Consider the following 26,215-nt stretch of genomic DNA (forward strand, 5'->3'; position numbering starts at 1 on the left):
CAGTCCAGTAAGCGGGCGGAATTCATTGTTTCCTGAAGACTCCCAGTGGTCAAAGTCAGCAAGGAACTGTTCGGGCTAACTGAGTAGATTGAGCACGCGTTTTCCTTTAAAATCGTCAGGCGAGTAACCGATACAGTGTTCGGATTGCATAGCCTCTAGACAATGTCGGTAAAGGCAGCTGCCTGTGCGGGATGTGAATGGTGAGATATGGGCTGCTGTCAACATGTCTCGCATTTAGATCCGAGCGCGGCAGGATACGCGCAATAAATTAACGAGCTCGCCGTTCCAGACGTCACATTTCCCTGAACGAAATCGATTCTCCGTGGAGTGAGATCGATTAAACCGCTTGGTTTCTGCGACCACTGTCCTAGATTGTTAAAAATAGCAGATTCGAGATTGGGTATACCATTTTTACTGCTCAAACTTGGCGGAAGTGCTGGAGATCAGAAATTGCGCGGTGATCTGCAATAAGTAATAACATTTCACTAATATTTTCTAATTAATGACTTGAGAGGGCACGTCGTAAATGCAGAGCTGAGTTCAGCTAGCACTCAAGGCGTTTTTTTTTTTTTTTGCTAGAAATTTCGTGCGCAGCACGATCTGTACGCGTGCTCAAAATGTATCCGTGATAGATTGTATTGCGGTTCCGGTTGACATTTTTCGATAGCACATGTCATTCTACAGTGCGGAAACATATCAACTGGAACATCGCTGCGTTTCGCCGCAGACTTTGACCGCTTACCGCATTGACTCGTGTAAGGGCCGCACCCCCGACTTAGCAGCCAAAATTTGGGAAAAAGAAATTTCTAACGGAAAAGCAGTCGCATTCGGTGCCCCGATGCTGTGCGCGCGCGCATCGGGGAATTTTGCGCGCTGCGTATAGTTTCGCATGCTGCTACTAGATGGCGAGAGTTGCGCGCTGACCTCTGATACCATAATACACCCGGGAATCCGAAGTGTGCACAAGTGAAGGCTGCGCCGCCACCATTGTGGCTATCAGGTTCAGTCCCGGGTAAGAGCCACACCTCGACAAAAAAAAAAAAAAAAAAACTGCGGCATTTACACGAGTATGTACGGTATTTCTCTTAACCTGTGCAGGGCAAATAATTTATCGCAAAAGGTTTCGCTTTCATTCAATTCTGCAAATACGCAAAGGAAAACATTAATGTGTAATTCAATAAAACTGTATCTATATGAAAATTATATTTTTAAACTACTGTTCAGTAATAATCGTATCCGCGATTTATCGCGAAAGTTCTGACGTGTGTACGTCAGGAAGCGAACGTACAGACGGTTGCAGAAGTTTACAGGACGTGGATTTCCACTACGAACTTGGAACTTTCGCATTCTAAGGCACGGCGCTTCCAATTAAATGCGTCAAATGGCGCTGCGCTGTTGAGCTATATGTCGCCGGTTCGATCCCCGTAGCGACGGCCACATTTCTACGGAGGCGAAATGCAAAAACGCTCGTGTATACTTAGACGTTAGGCGCACGCGTTAAAGAACTCCAGATTAATCCGGAGTCCCCCACTACGGCGTGCCTCGTATTCACGCCGTGGTTTCGGCATTTTATAATCCAAGGAATTAATCAGAATTAATTAATTTAATGCATCGCTATACGTAGGTCGCAACAGCTCGTACCGACTGAACCACTCAATGCGAGGCCATGCGGTAACGCTTCTCGGAAATCCAGTTTCCTTTCTTTTCTGTGTCTGATCTGATGTCGGATACACTTTTGTAGCCAACTGTACACACACAGCGCAGCCTTTTTGAGGAAGAGAGAACGCAAGATACGGTCGACTGGCTTCGCGCCATCCGCGGTAGTCTTCGAGCTCCAATCAGTCGCACAAGGAGACTGGGCCAAACAAGTTTTCACCGCACTCGCCAGCGTTCTCGCTCGAACAATCTCGTTTGCACAGAGCTAAACGGAAGCGAAGGAAGCCAAATTTAGCGCGACACGCGCCAACCTATAGAGAGGCAGAACGCTCGCTGTCTCGTTTAACGCGGCGCGCGCGTACGGAGAGCCCCGCGTCAACTTTCCCTTATATAGTATGGATGAGATTTGCTTTGGCCGTACACTACACATTCTACAGCCTTCCGCCCCCACTTTCCTATATGTACTGTGCGCTGTAGTGTATACGGTAAAAGCAAATCTCATCCGGTGTTCCGTTGTGTGCGCGCGTCCTCCCTTGAGTTATAAACACCACCAGCGTGCCAGTCTCGGGAGGGGACGGGCGTGTGTCAAGTTCCGGGGGGAAGCGCTCCGGGAGAAGAAGACGCAAGGGGGGAGGCGTTGTCCCTTCGGGAAATGACTTGGCTCTGTTTGCTCTCGTGTCCTTCCTCGATCGTATATACTTGGTCGTCCCATCGCTTTGCTATTTGTTACCTCGCATTTCGGGCGCGCCCGGCGCTTAGACGAAGCGCTAAGGAAGGGACGACGCACACGCACACGCACGCACACAACGTTGACTGGCAACGATTTTATTGTTTGTTGCCCGTTTGATGCCTGCTCGTTTTTTCGTTCGCCTGCCTCGAGCTGCACGGAAGGACGGGCTGGCCGGTTTCGATCGGGACAACGCACTCGAGACATGCGCCCATGGCTTCACGCACGTGATTGTATGACTATCTTAGTGTATTTCTTTTTCTTCAATTACTACCACTTCTTTGGCGTCTTTGTTGTGTCGTTCTTTTCTTCCTGGTATAATACCGGTCACTTTAACTCTACTATATTTATTGCGGCAGCAATTATGTGGACACTCCAAGCACATTTCTGCCGTCGGCGTCGATAAAATCGTCGGCGCGCGCTGCGTGCTGTATGTGCAAGTGAAAACGTGGGGGAGTGAGCCGGTGATGGCAGTTCAATCTCACACACGCAAGGGAGGAAAGTACGGAGGAAGCGCGCCGTCTTCCGTCGCGCGCTAGGCGACGGAAGGGGGGAGGTGTAGGAAGGGGGGGGCGTCCTACTCCGGCCGGCCAGTACCGCTGTATCTTGAAACCCATCTGCGACGGGAAGAGTCCGCCGTGTGCTGTGTTTTAGAGGTTTAGTTCGCTTTGATGCGAGAGGCAATTCACTCGCTGCTGCTTCCGCGCTTCGCCTCTCCAGCGCTTTGACAGCGAGTTTCCGCGGTAATCGAGTGAGATGCGTTCATGTTTGCTTGTACGCACGTGACATCACGCTTGTTAATTTATATAGCATGAAGTTTATACGGCCGATAAAACTGCTATCCTTACTTCGTATATAGCTGTCCACTAATTTGCTATCGCAAGCGATGCTTCGCCTTTCGGTCGAAACTGCAACTTTTCTTTTTTACTTTTAGGCTTGTAACATACAGCGCAGCATAGATAGCGAGTATTTCGTTAAAACGAGGTTTGATGGCTGTGTGTGCGCTCGGTACGTTGTAAACGTGACGCGAGATTACTTGGCGCTTCCGCCAGCACTCGCGCTGCTCTTTGCACCCTCTCCTTCGCGCGCGCGCGCGTGTGTGTATATATATATATATATGTATATATATAATATAGCATGTCTCGGGAGAACGCGACCGCTCATTTATATCTGCAAACGCAACTCGTATATGCATGCATCTAGAGCAGAAAGATTCCGCATGAAGCCCTCAACGTGGTGAAACTTAGAGTGAGATTTCGAGTAATTCCATTTCGTTATAACGAGGACTTACCGCAAACGCTCCGGCAGATCTGGTATAGTATCTCTGCAAACGCTTTCTTCGTGTGCATGCATGTGCGAACGAATAGGCCGGGTATAATGCCTTTCGGTATACCCGACAAGTTTGAAACCTTCGAGGTCAGCGTTAACTTGGAATAAAGCGGTTTCGTTATAACGATGACTTACGGTATATGCGCACCGGCAGGCCACGGGTATCTATATCTGTAAACGCATCGTTACGCCTATGCATGCACTTGCGAACAACGAGACCGCGCGCTGTGCCCTTCCAGGAGAACCCAAAAGTTTGTGAAGCCCCCCCCCCCCCCCCCCCCCCCCCAGGACGGCGCAACTTTCCTAGTTAGCGCTCTCTCGCGAGGATTATGCACTCCGTGCGTGCAATTGCAAGGAAGCGCACTCCAGGTTACGCGCGTCGAGGCTTCCTCGGGAACAAGTCTGATCAAGACGCCATTTGCATGCGAAGGGGAAACCTCGTCTGGGCGCGCGGGATCAGTCGCGGGCGACCGTTGTATACGCACCGTTGACGCCCCCTCGCTTGGCGCTCGGTTTCCCGTTCCCGCGCGATAGCACGCAGCGGCGCGACCATTGCGATTAACACGCCGTCGCGCTATGCATACTGTGGCCGATCCCGGGGAGCTCTTCTCCGGCGATCCGTGCGTGTATAATAGCGTAACCCTGAAGCATGTTAAGGCTATAGCTACATCCGTGAGCGGCTGGAGAACCCTGGGCGGCGTTTACGTGTAACATTGAGATCGGTCTAGCTCACCCTGTACATAGTGAAATCTATGCAGGGACTGTTCAATCTTAGCTAGGTATCTTAGCTTAGCTTAGCAATCTTAGCAGTTTACACCTGCGACTGGCAGAGGTCGCGCGACCAAGCTGGTCGCAAATGGTCACTTTGGTGATTTGTCTCCCTGATTGGAGTCCCAATGAAAGCTGCCAAAGTAATCAGCGACGCTGGAGGGGGGCGTCGGAATACGGTGAGGCTTATCTTACGTGAGCACGGTTGAACGAGCAGACGTGAACGCCAGCAATCGCGAGACATTTCGGTGTGGCGACGGGAAGTTCTCGCTCGCCGGTGTGAACACATCGGTCGCCGTGAGCTCTCAGTCGCCGGTGTGAATGCCGCCCTAAAGGTACACTAAAGGGAATCGTTAAATTCTATTTTCGTTAATTTTGCTATGAGAAGTTGACTACTAGAAGAGACAAAGTGAACATCAAAGTTCCAGTGTTCTGATTGCGTGACAAAGCCCAAGCGCCGGTACGTTTCGTAGCGTCGCAGTTTTCAAAGTAATTTCTCGTACTTGCGCTGGCTGTGGCTCAGTAAAAATTCACGAAGCTTGTCAAGCTCAATCTTTGCTTCCGTTAGAATGTGATATAGATCATCTTTGTACTGTTACACACGGAGTCGGGACCCGTCCCTGAATGGAATACGCATCGCTTGGCGGCAGAAGAGAGGCTGAGTTTATTTTTTACAAAAGACGCAGGCGAGCATCGAATGTACGCGAGGGGGGGAGGGGCAAATTCCCTCGGTGACCAAGCACACTGAACTACTACTGACGATTGGCGATGTTTAGAAAGCACATATCACATTCACACCCCGTCGCGACTATCTTCGGAGCGTCGCGATGCGCCACTGCGGTTATCAAACAACGGCTTGTCTCCCCCCCCCCCCCCCAACCCAGCGCTGTACAGCAGTATAGTCCAGCCAGCGTAACAGCAGACGACGCGCTCGCGCTCTCGAACGTCTGCTCCGTGTGCAGTATATAAGAGCCGTCGTTGCGTATCGGTTAATTGCATTAAGAGAGGCCCCGAGGCAGGTGCGCTTCCAGCGTCCGTCGGTGAACCGCGTCGGAGTGCTGTTTCGTCGACCGCGACAGAAAACAGTGCCTGCGCCGTTTCGCTAAGCAGTCGTTTCGTATTTTCCGTAAACGGCCGCTATTCTTCGTTTTGACGGCGCCTAACAACACTTCATCGAAAGTCAACAGCTCAGCTTAACGCCATATCTTGTTTACTCCATGACAGGAATTCGAAACAGGTGCGAGGCCGTCGAAGGTTACCGTATGCACCCGCGGCTGCTGGCATACGAAAATTCGGAGAGTTTTAACGCGACAGCGTTAAGAGCCCCGTGTCGTAGAAAATCCGGTGTCGGCGTCCGGCGTCCCCGTGAGCGATAATTCCCATATGTATTTAGGCACATGTACACGCCGCGCCTTACTATATGACATGCGGTATATGGGCGTTATGTTGCCAAACCATTCTATCACTAAGTTGCTCATCTTGTCTTACATTCTTGACAAAGTTATTCCTCCGACTTTTGAGAATGACAGCCCACAAGCAAATGTCTTGAAATAGAACACCGACAGCGCACGCCTTTTATGTTAAATCTTCTCAGACTGAAATATTAAAAAAGCGAAACAACAGAAACCTTAAAGCCAGGTAATTTTTTTTGGCGCGGCTGTGCACTACCTCCGGGATCGGCCCACGCAAGAGGCCGTGTTTCTACCAGAAACACCGCAAACATAGCCTTCGTCCATAGCGTTCGCCGCCAGCGTTTCCCGGTAAACATTAAGGCTACATAAGATGCAGTTGCCGGGAGGCGTGAGAAGCATGTCATTGATCTTTGAATCCTATCGCGTGCTACTCTTAAAAACGAAACTTATGCGTACTCCAATTTTTATCATAAATGTGCGCGCATTTTCTCGATACCGAAACTATAGAAAGTATTCACGTGACTTCACGTACGCCTCTTGTGTTGTCATCTTCACATGCAGCTTCGCCGTGCTGCTGGAGATAAGCGGATCGAGACAAAGCACATCTTTTCAACTGTGCATACTGTACAGCAATATCGCGGCTTCAATGAGTGTCAGTGCATATACCTCTTATGTAGTCGAAAATAACACCGCTCGTGACGGCATCCTGTGGTCACGTGTTCAACTATAGCACGTGCGAGAAAAGTTCTTAAGGTCGCGTGAGTTCTTGGAGGAGAAGACAAGTCAGATATGAGATCATGAAGATAACGTCACTGGCCGCAGCCGTTAGTCAAGCTGCTTGATTGGGGCACAACTAAGAATACAACATACGGAATCAGCACAAGCTTTGGTTCAGTTCCAGATAGCCTCACTAAATGCCTCCACCAAAAGGGCCCGCACTGCATCTGTGTCTTATCCCAACAGCATAGCTGTACGTAATACTTCCTCCCTCGATATGAAGCCAAACTCGCACACTCATGAGCAACTTTAGAAAGAACGCGGAATTAATTTTCCAGCGGCGATCGCTCTTCAGTTACACGCTACAACCTGACCATACGGGTATGTGCCAAGTAGTAATCCCTCGGCTCAAGTAGAACGCCGTTTTGTCCGGTCTCTATACGCAAAATCGGTAAGCAGTGTATAACGCTTGAACTCAAATTCTAGTGTTTGCGGTCGTATTTCCCGCCACGGAGGGACACGATGGGCATACGCGTTGCAGCGATAATTCGGCCGTTAGCAAAAAGTCCGAATTAACATCGCCATTATATCCACGGTGGCGGCTCTGTGGCTATGACGTTCTCTCATCGAGCATGACGAGGCAACGTGCCGGAATCCTGACCAAGCGTCGGCCGCAACCACACGGAAAAAAAAAAAGCGCTCCCGTGCTTAGGCTTAGATATACGTTAAAGAGCTCCCGGTGACGTGAAGTAACCTGAAAGCCCTATCGCGCTACATCATCTCGCAACACCTTACCACACCCATCTAAGGCTGGTGTCATAACGACGGCGCAGATTTAGGACGTTAAACGTTGAAGCCGCTATAATAATAATCGCACGCGACTGACGAAAGCGGGGAGTGCCGCAGAAGCCTCATTAGCACTCTCGTTCACAGCTGCACAACCGCTCACACGTGTTTGCAGCCTCCGCACACCTTTCGACCTAGGCTGCCTGCGTCACGAGACCCGTTGTGCATGGCCGCGTCGAGGTAATGAGAATATCTGTGGCGGACGCTATAGTCTCTCCTTGCGCGAATAACCGCGCCTCGTTGTGTTGCGTACGTTTGAAATACAAAAAAGACGGCCACTATAGGGATAAAGCGCACTATCTGTCTGTGTTACCGTACGCGCGAGCGCGCGTTTAATTTGTTCGCGTATCGGCAAAAAACTTAGTGACGGGTGGAGACTGACCAGTTCCCTCGTTGCCGGGAAACAAGCTCCCGCGTTGAATTCGAAAAACACAAACGCGCGGAGGAATAAGAAAAAAATAAAGAAACGAGAACGCGAAACTGTGGAATGAAGAGCACACGCGACTAAATACAGCGCCTCTTTCGCAAACACTGACTTTTTTTTATCTCGTTTCATTTTCTACAGCAGCGAGGGACGGATGTGTGCTCACGAGATAACATGGATTAGCAATCGACCCTCGCTGTCGCTTCGTGCGGGACATGTAGAGCCTGTCCGCGTGCGCGTATACTCTTTAGCGGCGAAAGCCTGCTGTCGACGCCGCCTCTCTGAGCGGAGTGTGTGCCGGTCTCGTTTCCCTCTATTTTTTTTTTTTACGTTTCCGAGTACACGCGCGAGCAACAGGACCAAAAAAAAAAAAAAAACGCCAGATAGCGAAATGTGGTGCATCTCAGCGTGCGGAGACCGGCAGGCAGTGTTGACTTTTCGAAATCCGCCGCGGTACGTTTCCGTTTTCGGGTCTAGCACGCTTTCAGAGTTCAACTTTCTTTCTTTCTTTCTTTCTTTCTTTCTTTCTCTCTCTCTCTCTTTCCAATTTGGCGTTTCAAGTTGTTGGAGGCACGACTCCGCAGCTGACGCCAGGACCACCAGGTGCCCGTCGGCAGTCCTTTCAAAGAAGAGCAAAGATGAAACTCCAGCGCAGAGCTGACGTATCCGGCTATATAACGTAGCAAAAAGCGATGGGGATATAGGTTCGAGCGGCGGGACGCAACATGTTATCGCGTTACTCCAGCAAGCAGTATAGTGCGGTAGCTTCGGTTAAGTTATCCCAGGCCTAAATTCCCTTTCTTTTTTTCTTTAAGCGGTAGCGTTCTTTCGTCTACTTCGAGAGTGACGGCACTATAAATTGGAGAGGGTAACAAGATTAAGGATGAGGAGAGAAGAGTGGAGAAGAGAAGGAAGCCCAGGGTGCGGGGAGGACATAGAAATTGTGCCCGATTGGTTGGCGCAGTGACACCAGCCCGCGCCACGTGACGTCACATAAGTATCACGTGATACCAGCTCCTGACTGGCGTGCGCGAAGCGCACAAGGTTTGCTATGAATACATATGCGTGAATACATAGGCGTGTGTTATGCCATACATATGTCGCCTTTTGTTTCACAATTTTTTTGTTTTGTTTACAGTCCAAAGTTATGTATGATATAATTTTCATTTCCATGATGGTTTCATATGCAAACCATTTGCATATATATTAAGTCTAAATCTGTTTACTTCTGGTGCTTAGTAGCCGTGCTTTTCTTTTTTGCGATCTCGGTGCAAATTTTGTTTTGATTTAGTCAATGTTGAGACGCGTGTAAACGGGCAAAGGGAGGTTGGGGCACAGTTGCTACATCAGGCTTTCTGAGCCTTTACGCCCTCCTAGGCAGCTACGTACTAGTTGCATGAGTAAAGATAAACGAAATGACACGGGAAGTCGCGAGATGTCATGGAGATAACAGGGTTACATAAGAAAGGTATCGCTTACTTATTTTGTCATGGTAGAAGCTATCCATCGGCCATATTGCTGGAAATGTCCTTTTGACGTTGCGGAACCGACAGCAATTTTGCGTATAGGGGAGTTAATTAGACTCGACCAAAGAAAACAACGTACGGTATAGTAATAAAGGATGGCGCCGTGTCTGCGCCTTCTCGCTTTTCTTACTCGTGCTTAGTTGAAACCAGGGCAGCCTGGTAATAGTGTAGAAGTACTGCGCATACGCGGAGCTTTTGTAGTGAATTCTGAATGCGCAAAGCGGACCCGCCCTTGAGCTCTGATCGTCTATGGAAAGGTTTTAAGCGTTTCTGTCCCTGAAATCTGTCGACTACCTTAGTACCTAACAGACATCTCGTAGACTCAAGAGCTTACTTCTTGTCGCTCATAGTGTATCTAGACTTTATGAAAACGACCAATTGCAAGATTGTATAAACCAAGGATGTACCCAAAGACAGACCTGTTAATAACCGTTGTTGGCAGACAGTCTACACGAAGAGAAAGCAATTTGTTATGGCCTAATCTGAGAGAAGCCGGCTCAAACTATCTAGTCCGCCATAACCTTAAGTATTCCGTAGAACTAAGTTACAATTGCTCTTGAAAAACCAAACAAAGCACTCGTAGAGGGGTCCGTGACATGTGTATGATATGTGCCTGCCACGACTTCATTCCGTTGGACTGACGCTCCCTCAACCACTTATCAAAGCACGTATATCAGAAGTATGCGCTATATATAGGTCTATAAGAGGTGCGGGCTCCCATTCCTTGCATTACCTTTAACTATGTCCTGTGGATTTGGGATCTTATTATTTTTTTTTTAACAACGATATCGCCATGCTTTCTTCCACCTGCAGAAGCACCGCTCGGAGAAGAAGGCGCATAGCGAGCTGGAAGGCAGCGAGACCTGGCGCAAGCTGCACAAGTCCAACAAGCACAGCAAGGAGCGCTTCCACCACCACGAGAAGCACGTGAGTTCCTCGCACTGTTTTTGTTGTTCACACGGAACGCGAGGCCGAGGCCTCCGGCTGTGAGCAGCACACCAGCTTCACGCTACGTTTGAAACAGCACAGACATGTTTCAAAGCGCAAGGATAACGCAGCCACGACGACTTCGCTGCCACGTTAGTTCGTAAATAAAAATTTGCGAATGGCCCGATTTCTGGCCACGTGCCGATACGGCGTACTCGCGAGTAGTAAAATAGGAAAATAGTAGTAAAGAGTAGTAATAGTGAAAGCTGTGGTTTACGACTAATAACTAGTAACCTCTTGAAAGTAGCATTGTTGGGAACCGCCTTTTCGTCGCGCAAAACTGGGCGACAACAAAGAGAAAAGAAAGGAAGACATAGCGGCAGAAGACGGCGTGGGGGGTTTCAAACAATGAGAGTTTGTCCCCTCTTGCCGATCTTAGCTTCATAAACGTTTACTGTGCGCGTTTAATTGGTGCACGTGTATGAGGCAAGCCTGGAACAGTGGAAATCTGTACTCGCTGGACGTTGCATATCGGTGCAATATTCAGCCTGCGCTTGCAAGCACGATTTTACTTGCAAAATGACAATAGCAGTCCTATCTGCAAAGTTTCGAAATACCTGGTTTTTCTTCATAAGATGATCTATTCCGCAAATTTTTTCAGGGCCAATAGACAGTCTTCACCACGGCGATATATCGCTTTACCCGGCCGGAAGACGGGTGGTGCTGTTCTTTGCCGTAATTTGTTTAAATTTGTTTATCTACCGTATGTCGGCATGGTGACCAGAAACACTCCGGCGTCCTTACATGCCTCCAGACGCAGTGTGGTGCGCGCGAATCGCTGACGCCGACAAGATAAGCATTTACCGCAGACGGGCAGCTGTGAAACTCTGCAAAACGCTGCGACGTGTCACCCCGCGCGTCGTCTGCATGCAGTAAAACCCGAGAAGCGGCCGCCCCTTACCGAATAAAAATATAAAAAACCAGACTGAGGTTATATTCCTATACGGCTTGCTGAAACGACGGCGTCGGAAAGTGTCATTCGGTCCTCGTTCGCTGAAACATTTGAGCGTTGCATGAGTCAGTAAAGAGGCGAGAAACGGCGCGTCGTCTGCTGTCGACCCGTCAAACATTGGCGTCTGCTGTCGCGGAAAGAAGCAGACGACGCTGACAACTTGCACAGATAAGGCGCTGTATACGCGGATAAGCAAGCATTCAGTAATTTCTCCGAGCGCTTCAGCACCACCAAATTTTTATACACCATGTTTTACAGGGAAGCTGTTAGCCTACAGTAAGCATAAAACATACAGCACAGCACTCGTTTCAGTATAGAACAACCACAAAGCAAGCATCCGTACTACGTCATTGATAATAAGGCTATCCTGATAACAATGATAAGAATACGACGCATGTAGCGCTCCCCGCATACGTTTCCCGGTAAAGATTACTGCTGCGCTAGCGGCCGCGGCGAAGGCGGCTTGAGACGTGGAGAGTGTCGTCACTAGCCATTCATATATAACCTAACCAGCCTAGCAACTGATTTCGTTGTTGTTGCAGTACCGCTATGGGTAGGCAACGCATAGTTCGGGCTCCAGAGGAGCAGCGTGCTGCCATAGTTACTACTATCATTACTACCATTACTCTAAAGCAATAAACCTGATATGACGAGTCAATATTTTTTTTTATTTCGTAGTTAACGTACAGAATTCTTAACTATCGTCTTTGGCCTAATATAGGACAATTCTCCCTGCGATCTCCAATTAGCCCTCCAACGCACAACGACATTATAGTCGCGTTGGAACACATGTGCACGAGCAAAGCGAATTGACGCGATGTGCGTGTCGGTTTTGTGCGCATTCAGAAGGACTTGCGGGGACCAAAACGAAGGAATTATTTTGTACGCATACTTCACTATTAGATATGTATCTTTACAGTTAACTGCAGCTCTAGAGAAGGAAATTTAATGGTTGTGGGTGGCGATAAGTGGCCTCTCTCGATTTTTCTTACGTTAGGGAGTTATTGATAACACGCTGCATGCATCGATCGACAACACCTCGTCACCGAAACTGCGCTTTATGTATAAGAGCGCCATAGCGAGAGAGAGAGAATAAACGTTTATTGTAATAGAGGTTGTTTGGTTATGGTGGGTGGAGCACCTCCTCCAGGGCCCCACTGGTAACAGCGGCTCGCCGGGCCTGGTCAAGGGTCGCCAGCTGGCTTCCCATAGCGAAGTTGGTACTACGTCGTCTCTGAAGTCATCTGCGGCTAGCGCGCAACAATCGTGCGTCTAATAAGATGCCGGCAAATCGTTAATAGCAATCGATGCTCGTACCGGCCACCATCGACAACAGTATAGAGCGCTGCGCCCATATTCCTGCGTTTGCCGCTGCACGAAATAAGACGCCATCGATTTCTGTCTTCTCTTCCCTGTTTCTTTTTTTTTTATTCTTTCTCGCCTTCTGCGCGGAGTTGCCACGGCTCTTCTGTCTTATCTATATGCGTGTATATATGCAGGCGTGATAAATTTTAGTCCTTGCCCGCAGCAATAGGTCGCGGGGACTTTGAGATATATACGCTCTGTCCGTTGGCAACGCCGTCGTCAGTCTCGGTTCGTTCATTCTAATTTTGCTTCCCATATACTCGGCGTGACGCATTTATCACCGCTTCCGAGGGAAAAACAAAAAGCGAAACTTGACCGACGCTGAGATATGCGCATTGCAACGAAGCGATCCGTTTTCTAAGTAAAAAAAAAAAAAAAAACCTCTAATGCATGTATACAGAGAACAAACGCGCAGTATAAAAAAAATACGAACGCCAAAATAGTCTACAGATCAAAAAGGGGAAGTAAAACGGAACATAAACGAAAGAAAGGTGGGGAAGGGAACTATCAGAAGAAGGTGTATGTGGTTCGTACATTCCGACACGTCAGCAGAGAAACAAAAGCAGCGTGCAAAGATGTTGTGGGCGGCTGGGGCTGACCGTATGAGAATCCATATAGCTCTTCATATAGAGAGCTGTCTATACGGGCGTGGCTCCATATATGGGCCCGAACTGCGCATCGCGTTTCATTCGCGGTGTGTGTGTGTGTGTGTGTGTGTGTGTGTGTGTGTGTGTGTGTGTGCGTGTATATATATATATATATATATATATATATATATATATATATATATATATATATATATATAAAGATGAACGAGCGTCTGTATTCAGATGTTTCTCTTACGCTACGCGGATATGCGCGGTGCGGTTCAAAAGGACGAATATAGAAGCTGAGAACCGGCCGATAGCTCCTCGTTCGAAGGGAACCAGGATATACGCGTTTCCCACTGGCACACAACAGCACGCGTTTCAGCGACGCCGCTTTCGTCATTTCCGGGGCGGCGGCAGCAGATGTGTTTCAATCTGAAGTGCATACGGCTGTGTTGGGAAGATGCATCCAATATATATATGCTAGTGAAGATATACGAGGTCCCCCTGAATAAGCGCTGTGTGTGTGTGCGTGCGTGTGTGTGTGCGCGCGCGCGCGCTCAAAATTGCGGGTCGTGTTGCAGCGACGCAGAGGCAAGTTTTGCAATAGTCTGTACTGCGCATGCGCGGACAGCGACCCGCACGACAGCCCGCAGTGCCCCGCACACCGCCAGTGAACGAGACATTGAAGCATGGGGAGATTACGCCACGGTGAAGCCGGAGATCCGGAGCACTGTGTCATCGTCAGGTTTCGAAATACGCGAGTCAGCGGGTCTGGCGCATTCCGACTTCGCGAGAGGGTATACACGCACGCCAGGGCCCAAACTAGTGTATCATTCCGTCGTCGCGAACAGACCCTCTTCACGCCTTCCGCTCGTCCTGCACATTTCCGAAAAGGCTTGTCCTTATCTCACTGTACCTTTGCGACTCCGAAATGACATAGTCTGTGTAGCGCATATAGCGAGAACAGCACACGGCATCGAGTATGGAACGACGTCCCGCAGAAGGATGTCGTAACGTAAGCGCTGTGACAACGCTGCCACGCGGTGCGACGCTCTATTTTGCGGCGCGTGCAGTCAACAAGTAAGCCTCTCCATTCACAGAAAGGCTTGAAAAGCAAAAAAAAAAAAAAAAAAAGCGAATGACCCTGTCATAAAACCACAGAACGGGCACGCAAGTACGCAACGAGATTGCGGCCAGCACTTCTGCAGTCTATAACGCATACTATTTGCTTACTTCTCGGGACCACGATGGCAGCGATAACGAAATTTTCACACACGCATGCCCGCTTATATACGGGGGTAAACAAACTCGGCGGCAACGCGGTATTCCCCCTATATGCGGCAAAGTGCAACGCCACGTGCGAATGCTGAAGCACTCATGCACAGACCCCTTTTTTCTTCCCGAGCCGTGTGCAAAAGCAAGCCAGCGAAACACCCGCAGCCGAGGAGCCTGCCTATCTGATCTACATACTGGCGAAGTTCCCCGCGTTCACACAGGCGGCGACCGCGGAAACAAGGCGACGCCGCACTCACACACACACACAACACAAAAGGACACACTGAGAAAGAGGAGCGTGTCGCAATGCCGACATTCTCAATGTCGCGCTCCTATATAATACCGCTTGCACTCGGCGGCGAGTGCCTTGCTGTGAGGTGCGCCCCGTGATATAAGGTATCCATCCGCCAACCGCCGTCTGGTTGCCGCGCGGTCTCGTATTCCGATCACGTCGCGCCCATTTCCGTAGAAACGAGCCTCGCATCATCATGCATATACACCGCGCCACTCCTATAGTTCTTTATCTCGCTGAATCCGTGCAGCGACGCGAAAGGCGTTGGAGACAGGCGCGGGACAGGTGCGTGGTTGAACTGTCGTGCGCGTGAGAAAGTAGCGCCGAGTGTAGACTGCGCACATCAGGTAGCACACGTACTGTGGTGCTCGGATGAAACTCGAACGCGTCGGCTCAGCGGTTGTCTTCCTCTTTCTGACGGGCAACCAGTCGCCAATCCGATTCCGGACCCCGAAAGTCACCTGTCGTTTGCAACGAGACAGGGGACACACAAAAAAATAATAATAATAAAAAGGAAAGAAAGCGTGCTTATGCTCCGCGGCGATCTCTTCGTATAAACCGACGTGGTCGAAATTAATCCGCATCCTTCCGTTGTCAGGCGTCACCTTTGGTGCAAAACACAGAGATGCCAGAACTTAATAGAAACCGTTGAGATGGCAAATTTCATCGGCCTGGGATGGACAAATGGCGCCCACGTTCATGTGGCATGAATGACTATGTAGAGCGGCAACATATACCGGCTTGCGTACCGTCTACCGGCTGTGTTAAGCAGCTCCGCGTGCGAGAACAAGCCGTTGATTCTGTCAATTCACCGCAAAATTTCGACACCGTTCCGCAGCAGGACTCTTCGGATTCACACGGGCGGCAAACACGTTGTCGCGGAGCGGCAAGAAGCTGCGTCGATGTCGAACAGCACATTTCGCCATAAGCAATGACTGAGAGCCACAATGTACGGTCATTTTTTTTTTCTTTAAGTTGCCGTCTGCTCAGCATCGCGGAGTTACGACGGACTGGTCTCGGACAGCAGACGAACTCGCCGCCAGAGGAGAGTACGATAACAATATACACGATCGCTCACGAGCACGTAGCCCTGTAGCCTTCACAATACTGCAGCGTTTTACGAAGACAGTGTTACGTAAAGAAAGCCCCCCCTCGTCTAGCCTTATTCTTCTCTTGCTTGCCGTTTCCGCCGCTCTATTTCATATTGTTTCCACGCATCCTTTCACGTCTACGTGAGGTCCCTCGTTCCGTGGCTGCGCGCCTTACGGTTGGCTGCCTTTGATGCTCCCCGATATCGCGGCGGCCCGTCGAGAGTGCATTTTCGCCGAAGGGCACCCGTGGGCGGTGTGCATTACTTCGACCGCAGTTCAGCTCCTTGTTTTACGGCTAGGCGGCTGGACCATTTTTCTTGCTTATGTGCGGCAATTTCGAGTCGTCGAAACAGGAGTGCCGAGGCGACGGCTATATACGGGGACGGTGAATGCGGGCACCTTCCGATGATTGCTAGCTTATGGACTTTCAGAATGTGCTTCTACAAAACGAACAAGGACAAAAAAGGAATATTGTTCGTTCGCTTTATAGCGGGCGCGCTAGTTTATATTGTGCGGGCGAAGGGCTACGCGTCAGCAGCGGCTGTTGCTGCATCTTTCGTTTCACCAGAATTAATAGGACGTGCTCAGGAGAAGAGATGATTGGTAAAAAGCTTTCGTGCATGTTTTGGTCTCAAAATTTAAACGAGCTGTACCTGTTATTATAAAGATAACAGGAGGGGGGGGGGCAATGATGCAACGGATAAATTGACTCAATCTTAAAGATGAGAAAAGCATGGGGTATTCGCAAGTAGCTCTCCTATCTTGGTTCGCGGTAGATGTGGCGCTTTCTTCTTATGCTATTGCAGTACACGTACACATCGTTGCTCATATAGCTTAACTAAATATTCTTATGGGACATAAACGGCTAAGACTAGACGTCTGCCGGCTGTTTGTACAGCTGAGAGGAGCGGCGAGCTGTCGGTCCGTGGACCACGCCCTTCGTCTCCGCGTCGTCCTTCGAAAGCCTTGCGTCACCGTCTTATATATACGAGTGCTGTGGACCCTGCGGGGGCGTTTGTCTCGCTAAACCTCGCGTCAGAGCGCGCGCGCGAGAGAGAGAGAGATAGGAGGCTGCGCTGCGTTGTTGCACCACGCCGAGATCGAATTGGACGGATTACAGCCGGAGTTGACCCGTGCTCTCGAGTGTTCCGAGCCTCGGAAAGCCGGCGCGGATTAAAGAGGAAATATCGGTGACGAAGGGCCTCGGACTTCGCCGGAAGCGTGGGCAAAACCGCGCGTCGGCCGCTGATCCCCTCGGCTTTGCGAGCACGCTGTGTACGCGGCGCCTCCCTAGTTGTGTGCAGTGACGTAACGAGCTGCAGCCACGTTCCGTCCCATCGATCGAGCCGGTCATGCAGTCGGTCGACAGAACACTCGCAAACCAACGCTCCCGTAAACAAACTGTCACACGTACGCGTAGCATTTACAGTTTTTCCAGAGACTCGCCTTCGGTCGTGTGTGTGTGTGTGTGTGTGTTTAAAGGCCAAACATATCTAAAACGTCTAATTACGCTGTTTCGATGCGAAATCGTCAAATGGCTCGTTGAGCGAGAAAGCCGGCGTCTGTCGTCTGCATGCAGCAGCGAAACGGCATGCAAATTCCCTTTGATTGCGACGTCACGGCACGAGCGCGCTTCGAAGGAGCTGAGTGGGCGAAAGGGAACGCCTGCTGCCGCATTAGCGAGCCAGGTGTGGCGTGAGTGTGTGTTATAATTGCGCCTCGGTAAGGCCGAATCAAAACGCGCCAATCGTCCCAATGCGCCCGCTTGCGCGCGACGAGTTCATAACTCGAAGGAGTGCGCAGCGGAGTTCAACTGGACATTAATTCTTTCGCATTTACAAGCCATGATAAGTGCCTAGGTGTCCTCGGATTTTAGAGCGTAGGCTCCCGTTCCTACGGCGAGCGGCGGCGTAACCTGAACTAACGAGCGTAGCGGATGAAAGTGCGATCGCGGAGCGCAGCGGGGTATGAAAAAAAGCGGCGAGAGCGAAGGAAGCGCGATGAAGAAAAGCGGCGGAGGAGGGCGCAGCGGAAGCGTGAGCCGGAAAGCGAAGGAGGAGGGTATATGGCGAAAGCGTGAAAAGATAAAGCGCAGCGCCGCGCAGGACGGGCTGTGCGCCGACGATGGCTACGAGATGGCGCCAGAGTAGCGCGCGCATCGTCTTCTGGCACGTCTGCGGCGGCTGCTGTGTGAATCGCGCCCACGCGTCACCTGCGCGCTGCTTCTCACGATCTACCGATTAGCGAGGAAGGTGCGCCACAGTTCGCTCCGTTTGCAGCATGCCGCACGAGACAGCTTACCCGCGTCAGCCTGCACTGCACTGCAGGCAAATATATCGCGAAATGAAAACGCGTATGAAATGAAAGCTGCGCTCAAGTTTCGCACTATGGGGGGGGGGGGGGGGGGTATCGTAGTCGTCGGCGAATATCTTTTTCAGATACGTCCTGCTGCTGCGGTATCTCGGGTTCAACATGCAAGTTTCAGTGCTACGGGACGCTATCGACAGGGCGTGTAAAAGACGTAAAACTATACTATATATAATAATATATAAAAAAAATATCAGCGGGGAGTGCGGTTTCAGGGCATGCAATGCCGCCGGTGGAGACGCTACCTTTAGAATTTCCTATAAAGTCACTGTTGCGATTATATTTCTCGAATCGACGGCTCTCGCAGTGTGAATACAAGACGGCATAATAGTTGTGCAATCCGGTGCTCTTCTTGTTTAAATACATTTTTTGTGTCTTTTTCTTCTTTTCGCTCTCCCGTTGGCTTTTCTCATAACAGCTTCGATTAGTGTATCACATTGTTGAAGAGATAGATCAGCTGCACGCAACTAAAAAAAAAAAAAAAGGAGAAAGTCACTCATCTGTGACGACACCAGTGGGCTCAGACGGCGTTAAACTTTCTTTCTGACGTCGCTTTTACGCGAGCACTCGGTTGTTGTTGCAACATCGGCGCTTCGATATTGTTTTTCATTCGGAACGCTGCAGTGCTGCTTTCGTGGATACGGAGGGAAAGGCGGCCGCGGTCCACTTGGTCAAAGCGAGCATTTGATGCAGCGCCTGTGGCCTCGTGTTATATATAAACGCTGCAGGACAGCGTGGCAGCATTCGCAGCTTCCGTTTGTTTTTCCAGTTTGCCGCGTGAGCCGCACCTCAAGCGTCATTCCGGACAGAGATTCCGGACAGTAGCGCTACGTTTGTTTAGACTGTCAACGTATTTCTTTCAGAATTTGCGTTTATTTGGCGGCAAAAAAAAAAAAAGAAATGCTGGTTACTAGCGGAGCAAACGTTTGCGTTACGCATTCACTCTCCGCGTAACTTCAGAAGGCTGCGCCCCCACGTTAACTCCAGGACCGCTTCGTGCATCTTAGTTTTATCTAGGGGCCAACTTTGATTTCCATATTCGAACACGCGCAAATCACAAGAAACACTCGTTGAGGCAGGAAGCTCACAAACCATAACTTGTCACCAAAGACAGATATCTCAGTTCTGTAAACTGCATATAAGCATATAAAGCACGCAAATTTGATGCGGGAGTTTACAGCTTGCATAAATTGTATCATCTTCATTGTTACAATGTATGAATTGTTGCAATGCTTGCGACTGTTTTTCGAGAACTCTCACAAATCACTCTAGTTTATTACAGAGTGGCATATAGCACATAAATTTTGTCCGCTTTAGGTGGCTTAATAGGTGCCGTTTAAAAAATTGCGATATCGTTTTTTTTTTTAATGCTGAGTTGTAAACTTGATAGATCGGCCTTTTTTATGTTCGCAATTTTCAAGACATCTTCTGCAAAGATTGACGGAATACATTAAAAGTTCTCATCCTATGCTGTCACTACACATTTAACGTCTTTTAAATGCAACACACATAACCAAATTCGGTGCAGTGGCTGGCGAGCAAAACGATTTCTCCGCTCCTATGTTTTATGTTCCCATGTTCGCTTCTCGAACTCGTCGCGGATCGTGAAGTGGGGGGGTATATATATAAGGATCAGCGGGATAAGCCCGCTGCCCTAAAAGCCAGCCCGGGGAGGCACAAACTGATCCGATGATTCATCGGCTTGTAATCGCACAACACTTGAGCCATTCGTGGCGGAGGCGGTTATGTGCGTTCGACGTTCTTCTCTCCTGTGTCGACGGAAAGTTAAAAGGAGACCGCGGGAAACCGAGTGAGTGAGTGAGTGAGAGAGAGAGAGAGAGAGTGTTTGTGCGTGCGTGTGTTTGTGACGGAATGAATGCTTATGGGGAACGTATAGGCCATTTATACGAGTGGGCTGCTTATCTCACCTGCCGTTCATGAAAATTCGCCGGTGCCGTGAACTCGACGGTCGTGGGGATCGAGATTGTTGAGCGATGTCTGTCATATAGGCTGGCGTTGGACTTCGTGATGTTCGAAAGGTATACTCCAGCGTGAAGGCAGCGCAAGTCGTGTCGGGTTTGTGGACACGTGCGGAGTGCGTTAAAATATCGATAGATTAAGAAGAAAAGAAAGCTGTGTGGAACGAATCGTTCAAGTTGCGCGAACTGAATAGTCCAATAATGTGGAAAGTTGGGCGCTGCTTCACCAGCAAGGTATGATGAATAGTCCAAGTCGCACGGATTGACTAACGGAGGTTGCTCGGACGGTAAATTCGAAGTTGAAAATGATTGATTACTGCGAATAATTGCTACTGACCGTTGCTCAACGTTTCCTTTTTCTTTTCGGAAAACAAACGTCTATTTGGAAACGAGTTGAAGCAGCTTGTTTGGAAACCAGTAAACAAATTTGTACTCGTATGCACAGAGTTGCGCAACTCTGTACATACTTCTGGCATGTCAACAGACCCAAATACATACCTTAGGGAACTGTACTCGCTTTACTAAACAAACGTTGATGTAAAAAAAAAAAAATCAGAATACTAAGCAGAAATATCGGTGCTGTGCACGTTCGGCGAACATTTTGCCGCTGGTACGATTTGAAAGAAAAAAAAAGAAAATCTGGTAGTTTGTATATATTTCATGGTGAACATAATAATTCGGTTATAACAGGCCCCAGGTCAGAACAGAGATATGGTCACTGTATCGCTGTTTTAAACAATGTGTCCACTGGGGACCGATATCCTCAGACAAGTCGTCGACATTGTGAACGTACAACATACGTGGAACCTGTGAACCTGTGGAACCTGTAATGAACAGAGCCAAACTTCTGCTACCAATATTCACAGTAACACTGAGTGACTCTTCTCACTTTGAGACCTTGCTCGGGCTGGCGTAACGGCGGCCTGATGAAGATCGACAGATTCTCCAGTAAGCGGTACATATATAAACACGACGTAAACGACAATCGATAGAAGGCGCTAGAAATAATGAAGACGACCGACGACGCCGTCAGAGGCCGAAACAACCGAGCTTTGTTCCTGCATTACCGCAATCCTGTGCGCATGCGCACTCCTGAATCCCTCGCCTCATCAGTAATGATAAGGGCCTTTAAAGAAATCCCACAACCGAAAGACGTGTGTGTGTGTGTGTGAAAGAGAGAGATAGAGAGAGAGAGAGAAAGGGGGGTGAAGTATTGCATTCAAACATACATGACAGAACAGCAGCAAATGATTTATATTAACGAAAATACTGTGCTCTCCAGGCACGCGCTTTCCATGGGCCGTTTCTCTTTTCCTTTCTTTCTTTTTTTTTTTCTCGATGTCACGTATTCATCGCTCCGCAAGCTTTCTTTTTTCGCTTAAGCGGGTTCGCGGTACGCCTGTTCCGCAGTGAACAAAGATGCATTCTCGAAAATTTAAACGAAAGCGAGCCAAGTGCATGGGAGAGGGGGCACCCCCGAAAACCAGGCGCGGAACGCCATCGAGATATGACGACCGCAAAACGGCCGTGCCGTATGGTTGTATAGCTAGCTATTGCATGCATGCCCGCGGTTGCCTCGGTTGTGTCGCGGGGGCGTTTTCATTTTCCTTTTTTTTTCTTTTTTTACCGACGCATCGCTTATGTGCAGTGCGTTGCAAGACGCGTGCGCGGCTCTGGAAAACCGCCAGCAAGGCGACTAACGACGGGAAAAAGGCAAATATCACTAAGATATCCAAACCCTAGAAACAGCAAAACGAAACGAGTGCGCGAGAGAGGAAAAGGAAAAGCTGTGGCGGCTTTCTAAGCGAGTCCTCCCAGGGCTGCCTCTGCGAGGACACAGAGATGCCTGCGCCTATCGGAGAAACAAATAAAGGAACGACACCGCCTATCCCCCTTTTTTTCTCTCTCATTTTTAAAATCAGTTTTAGGCTCTGTGTATGTTTTATGCCGCCGCCTCCTTCCCTTGCTCCCTACTCTTCCCATTTTTTTTTTCTTGGTTTGTGTGAGGAGAGGCCGTTCCTTCAATCGAGCGTTGTTTCCTTTAAGCCGGCGGTTTTCTCCCGAGCAGCTTCCTGATCTTCTTCTTTCACCCTTGCCTTTTCGTCTTTTGTGTTCTGCAGCGTTCGCGGAGAGAGAAGCCTTGATAAATGCAGGCTCGACATTCCGAAAGAAACAGAGGCCTCTATATACGATGCGCTATAGCGTAAAGATAAAGAAGTAGAATGAGGAAACCCTGGAAAAAGGGAGTCTGGAGAAGAAGAAGAAAAAAAGAAAGAACGGATACCAACGCTGAGAGCGAAGCGAACGGCGAAGTTGAGAGCAAAGCGGAAACGCGACGCGAAGCGGGAAGAGTGGAGCGGGAAGTGGAGCGGAGTGAGGGGCTTTTCTTTTTTGCGGTCATTCTCGACGACACCCTCTCCTCTTCTCAATGCGCGGCGGAACGTATAGAAAGATTACAGGAAGAGCCGGCCGACCGCCACGTACACTGACGCCACCACCACCTTCGCCACCGGCTCTATAACAGATCCACCGCGCTTCTTATACTATATACAGCTGCTACGTATCGCTACGTACACCGGCGGAGGCAGTCGCTGCAAGAGGGAGATCGCGCGCGCGCGCGGCTGAGGCTGCATCCGAAATCAATAACAGGCGCGGGACCTGGCTTTCGTTGCTTTATACGCACTGTCAAAGAAGCCGCCGCGGTCGCTGTACTGCGCCCCCCCCCCTCGCTTCGCCAGCACACACGCGCACGCACACCGGCGCTGTCCCGCTAGGCCCGCCGTCTTCTGTGCACTGCATAGTATACGAAACGGAAACGTTTGTTGACTCTGTTCTCCTCTCTCGCTTTATTTACCGGAGAATGGGGGGGGGGGGAGGAGGAAGAAATCTCGTCCCGGCGGCACCGCGAACCGCTTCTTTGTGTGTCTGCGCCCACAGCGAGGCGTGTGCGTTGTGTGCACATGTGTCTATTCTCTTTCTCTCTCTCTCTCTCTCTCTCTCTCTCTCTCTCTCTGTGTGTGTGTGTGTGTGTGTGTGTGTGTGTGTGTGTGTGTGTGTGTGTGTGTGTGTGTGTGTGTGTGTGTGTGTGTGTGTGTGTTTGCGCTGCGCGTTATAACGGACGGCAACAACGACGAGATCTTGTTGGCTCGACGCTGCAAGGGAGCGGGGAGAGAAAGAGCCCGGAGAAGTTGGCGGCATCTCGCGCGCATCTTCTCATCCTCCTTTATTTTATTTCCTTCACACGGGCACCGCGAAATGGCTGATCTCGGAGAGGACGGACAACAAAAGCAAACGGACTTTCGTTGCAGACACCACGCGGGCTTTCGCCCTTCTGTGTCCTTCTCTCACAAAACCACTCTCCACCCGGGGCTCTGCCCTTCGCCGTTGCGCTCCGAGAGTTCTTGGCGGGCCACGGTCTGAGACCCTCGGAGACAGCTAGAGACGGTGAGCGTGCGCCCACGCTCCGCGGTGACCCCGTTACGGTGCACTCTATAAATCTGGATTCGATCCTGATGCACCGCGCAATCTCTCTCTCTCGCTCTCTCTCTCTCTTCAGGGTACGATGCGGACCGTTGGCGAGTCGGTGGCGTGTACGTTTGGAGAGCGATATTTATGTGACGTGGCTCTTAAGGTGCAGCGTTTCAGGTAGCAAAACCACAGCTTCTAGAGGCAGAAATTTAATAACAAAGCCGTCGCGTCCTTATTTTCTTTTAGCGCAGGTACATTATAGGTATTCTTCTATAGGACCGACTTTATTTTAACAAGCGTGATGGATCTTACGCCACAGGTAACACACATATCTGAAGCCAGCTAGCAAAATAGCAAAGCTTCAAGAAAGTGTGAGACAATATATCTTTCTGGGTCTCTTCCAGTTGCCCAGTTTCGCTTTGGGCCGATTTCAGGCAACATCGGGGCAATGAAATTAATAATAAAAAACGAACGGTGGTGCAAATCCCAGCCCGAGCTCTCCATACAGCATCTGTCATGCTCACAGACTAAATTAAAGATTTATATAGGACGTTACAGGAAGGCTGAACAGTTATGCTGAGTTGTGAAATCAAAATTCTGCATCTCAATTTTCCTAAATAGCAAAACACTCTACTCTGACTTGGTACGCTGGCCTGACGTTCCCGCACCATCTCGAATAAGAGTTTTGGGAGTATATGCATGCCACCAGTCTAATTGCTATTCGCGTCCATGTAATTGAGGCCGATCAGTTGAGAACAACTAGTCATCTGCCTTCTAGTTGTACATGTTGTTTCAAACATCGCACAAAGTCATGCCTGTCGTCCTGGAATCGTTGAGCTTCACGTCTCCAAACTGCACAGAAGGTCATGCAGAACGCCGCAGTGGAGGGGCCCGAAATATTTTTGACCACTTGGGATTAATTAACGTACCCCCTTGGACGGTGCACGAGCTTTTTTTTTTCTTTTTACATGCTGCCGCCATCGAAAAGTCGGAAATCGAGCCCGCGACCTCGTGCTCATCAGCGCGACGCCGTATAACCACGGAGCTACGGCGGCGAGTTGTCTGTCACGCTTGCCAGGATCAACTCGGATTGCTGCGCATGCATGATTCACGCGCTCGATTTGCATAGGCGACACGCTCACATTTACAAGGCGCCGCGCGCGCATCTATATAGGCACGTGATCCGGCGGCGATTCGACGCGTTCGGTGCGCGCGTCACCTTGAAACGGCGACCTCAATGGCGTCACACGCGGGTGCGTCGGCATCAGCGTCGTCCCAGGCCGCCGCGATCCTCTTGCAACCACATGCGCGCGCCTGCATGTGTTTGTGTGTGCATGCATCTTTCCTGAGGCGCCGGAACGGCTTCCGCCGGCGTCTGGCTGGGCGCCGTGTTTACGGGACCGCACAGCGGAGTCTCGTAATCGGAGTTCCTCAGGACGTCTCCTCGGCTGGCTCGGACGAGATAGCTGTGATTGAGGCTCCTCCGACGGGAGCCCCCTCCCCCCTTCTCACAATCACACAATGCGCACCGATTCGCCAACACTGGGAGAGTCCTTCCTCCCCCCGATCCTTCTAGACACGCACGCACGTACTCGCACAACTTCATGGCGCCGCCACGTTATCGTCTGTTCCAGTCGGACGCAAGCCACCCTATACACCCACACTCCAGACAAACCGCCATGGCACGCGGTATCGTCTCTTCCACTCAGGTTGAGTATGACTAGGTTGCGGTGCAGAACGGGGCATAGAGAGCGCACCGAGGCACCCTAGATGTCTAATCGCCTCACCTAGCAACAAAGCATGCGGAATACAGACGCCCTGAGTCGACAGGGATATGCGAGAGGGTGTTCCGATATCGTGTACACGCAATCGTATTAACCGGGACGCACACATCGTATTAACCGGGAATTAATCGTATTAACACATTGTATTAATCGTATTAACCGGCACACACACACACACTTGACTGTGTGTGTGGGGGGGTGCAAAGTAGGCCGTTTACCCCCTACTTTTGCTCCGTTGCAGTCAATTCATTATACCGCTCTCATAACTAACATAAACTCGTCGTGGTAACTTTTGTCGACCCGTTGCAGTGGTTACGACGTTCCGCTACCGAGCACGCCACGTCGAAGGTTCGATTCCCGGCAGTGACCACCGCACTCCCCGCACTTCCATGAAGGCGTCTGCCATAATTAACCGTCGTGTTGCTTCATGACGTCAAACCCACTGAACCAATCTATCAACTTTCGTCGACTTTGCATGCAGGAAGACGTGCATGCACGCGCGAAGCTGCTCGAAATTCCGAAAGAGGTCATGATGTTCCTTCGTTCTTGCGCAATGCAATCCTTTTCTTGCCGAACGAATGTGGGAAGCTTAAAAAAAAGTAATTAAGCATATACTGGCATATGTGTTTTAGTCTTTCGAGTTTTTACTTACAAATTAAG

At 49.9% G+C, this 26,215-nt stretch overlaps 2 protein-coding genes across 2 annotated transcripts in view; one reads left to right on the forward strand and one right to left on the reverse strand.

The window, feature by feature from the left end:
- The window catches only part of LOC142560255 (TBC1 domain family member 2B-like), a 179,192-nt gene that overhangs the window by 102,474 nt on the left and 50,503 nt on the right, over positions 1-26,215 (reverse strand). The gene's annotated exons all lie outside the window — the stretch shown is intronic.
- LOC142560254 (uncharacterized) overlaps positions 1-26,215 on the forward strand; it is a 137,947-nt gene that overhangs the window by 98,007 nt on the left and 13,725 nt on the right. Inside the window, exon 2 of the mRNA XM_075672210.1 lies at positions 10,219-10,332. Coding sequence (XP_075528325.1) covers positions 10,219-10,332 — 114 coding nt within the window. The remainder of the gene's footprint in view (positions 1-10,218; positions 10,333-26,215) is intronic.

This window comes from Dermacentor variabilis, chromosome 10, assembly GCF_050947875.1.
Source record: "Dermacentor variabilis isolate Ectoservices chromosome 10, ASM5094787v1, whole genome shotgun sequence".
NCBI classification, from domain to species: Eukaryota; Metazoa; Arthropoda; class Arachnida; order Ixodida; family Ixodidae; genus Dermacentor; species Dermacentor variabilis.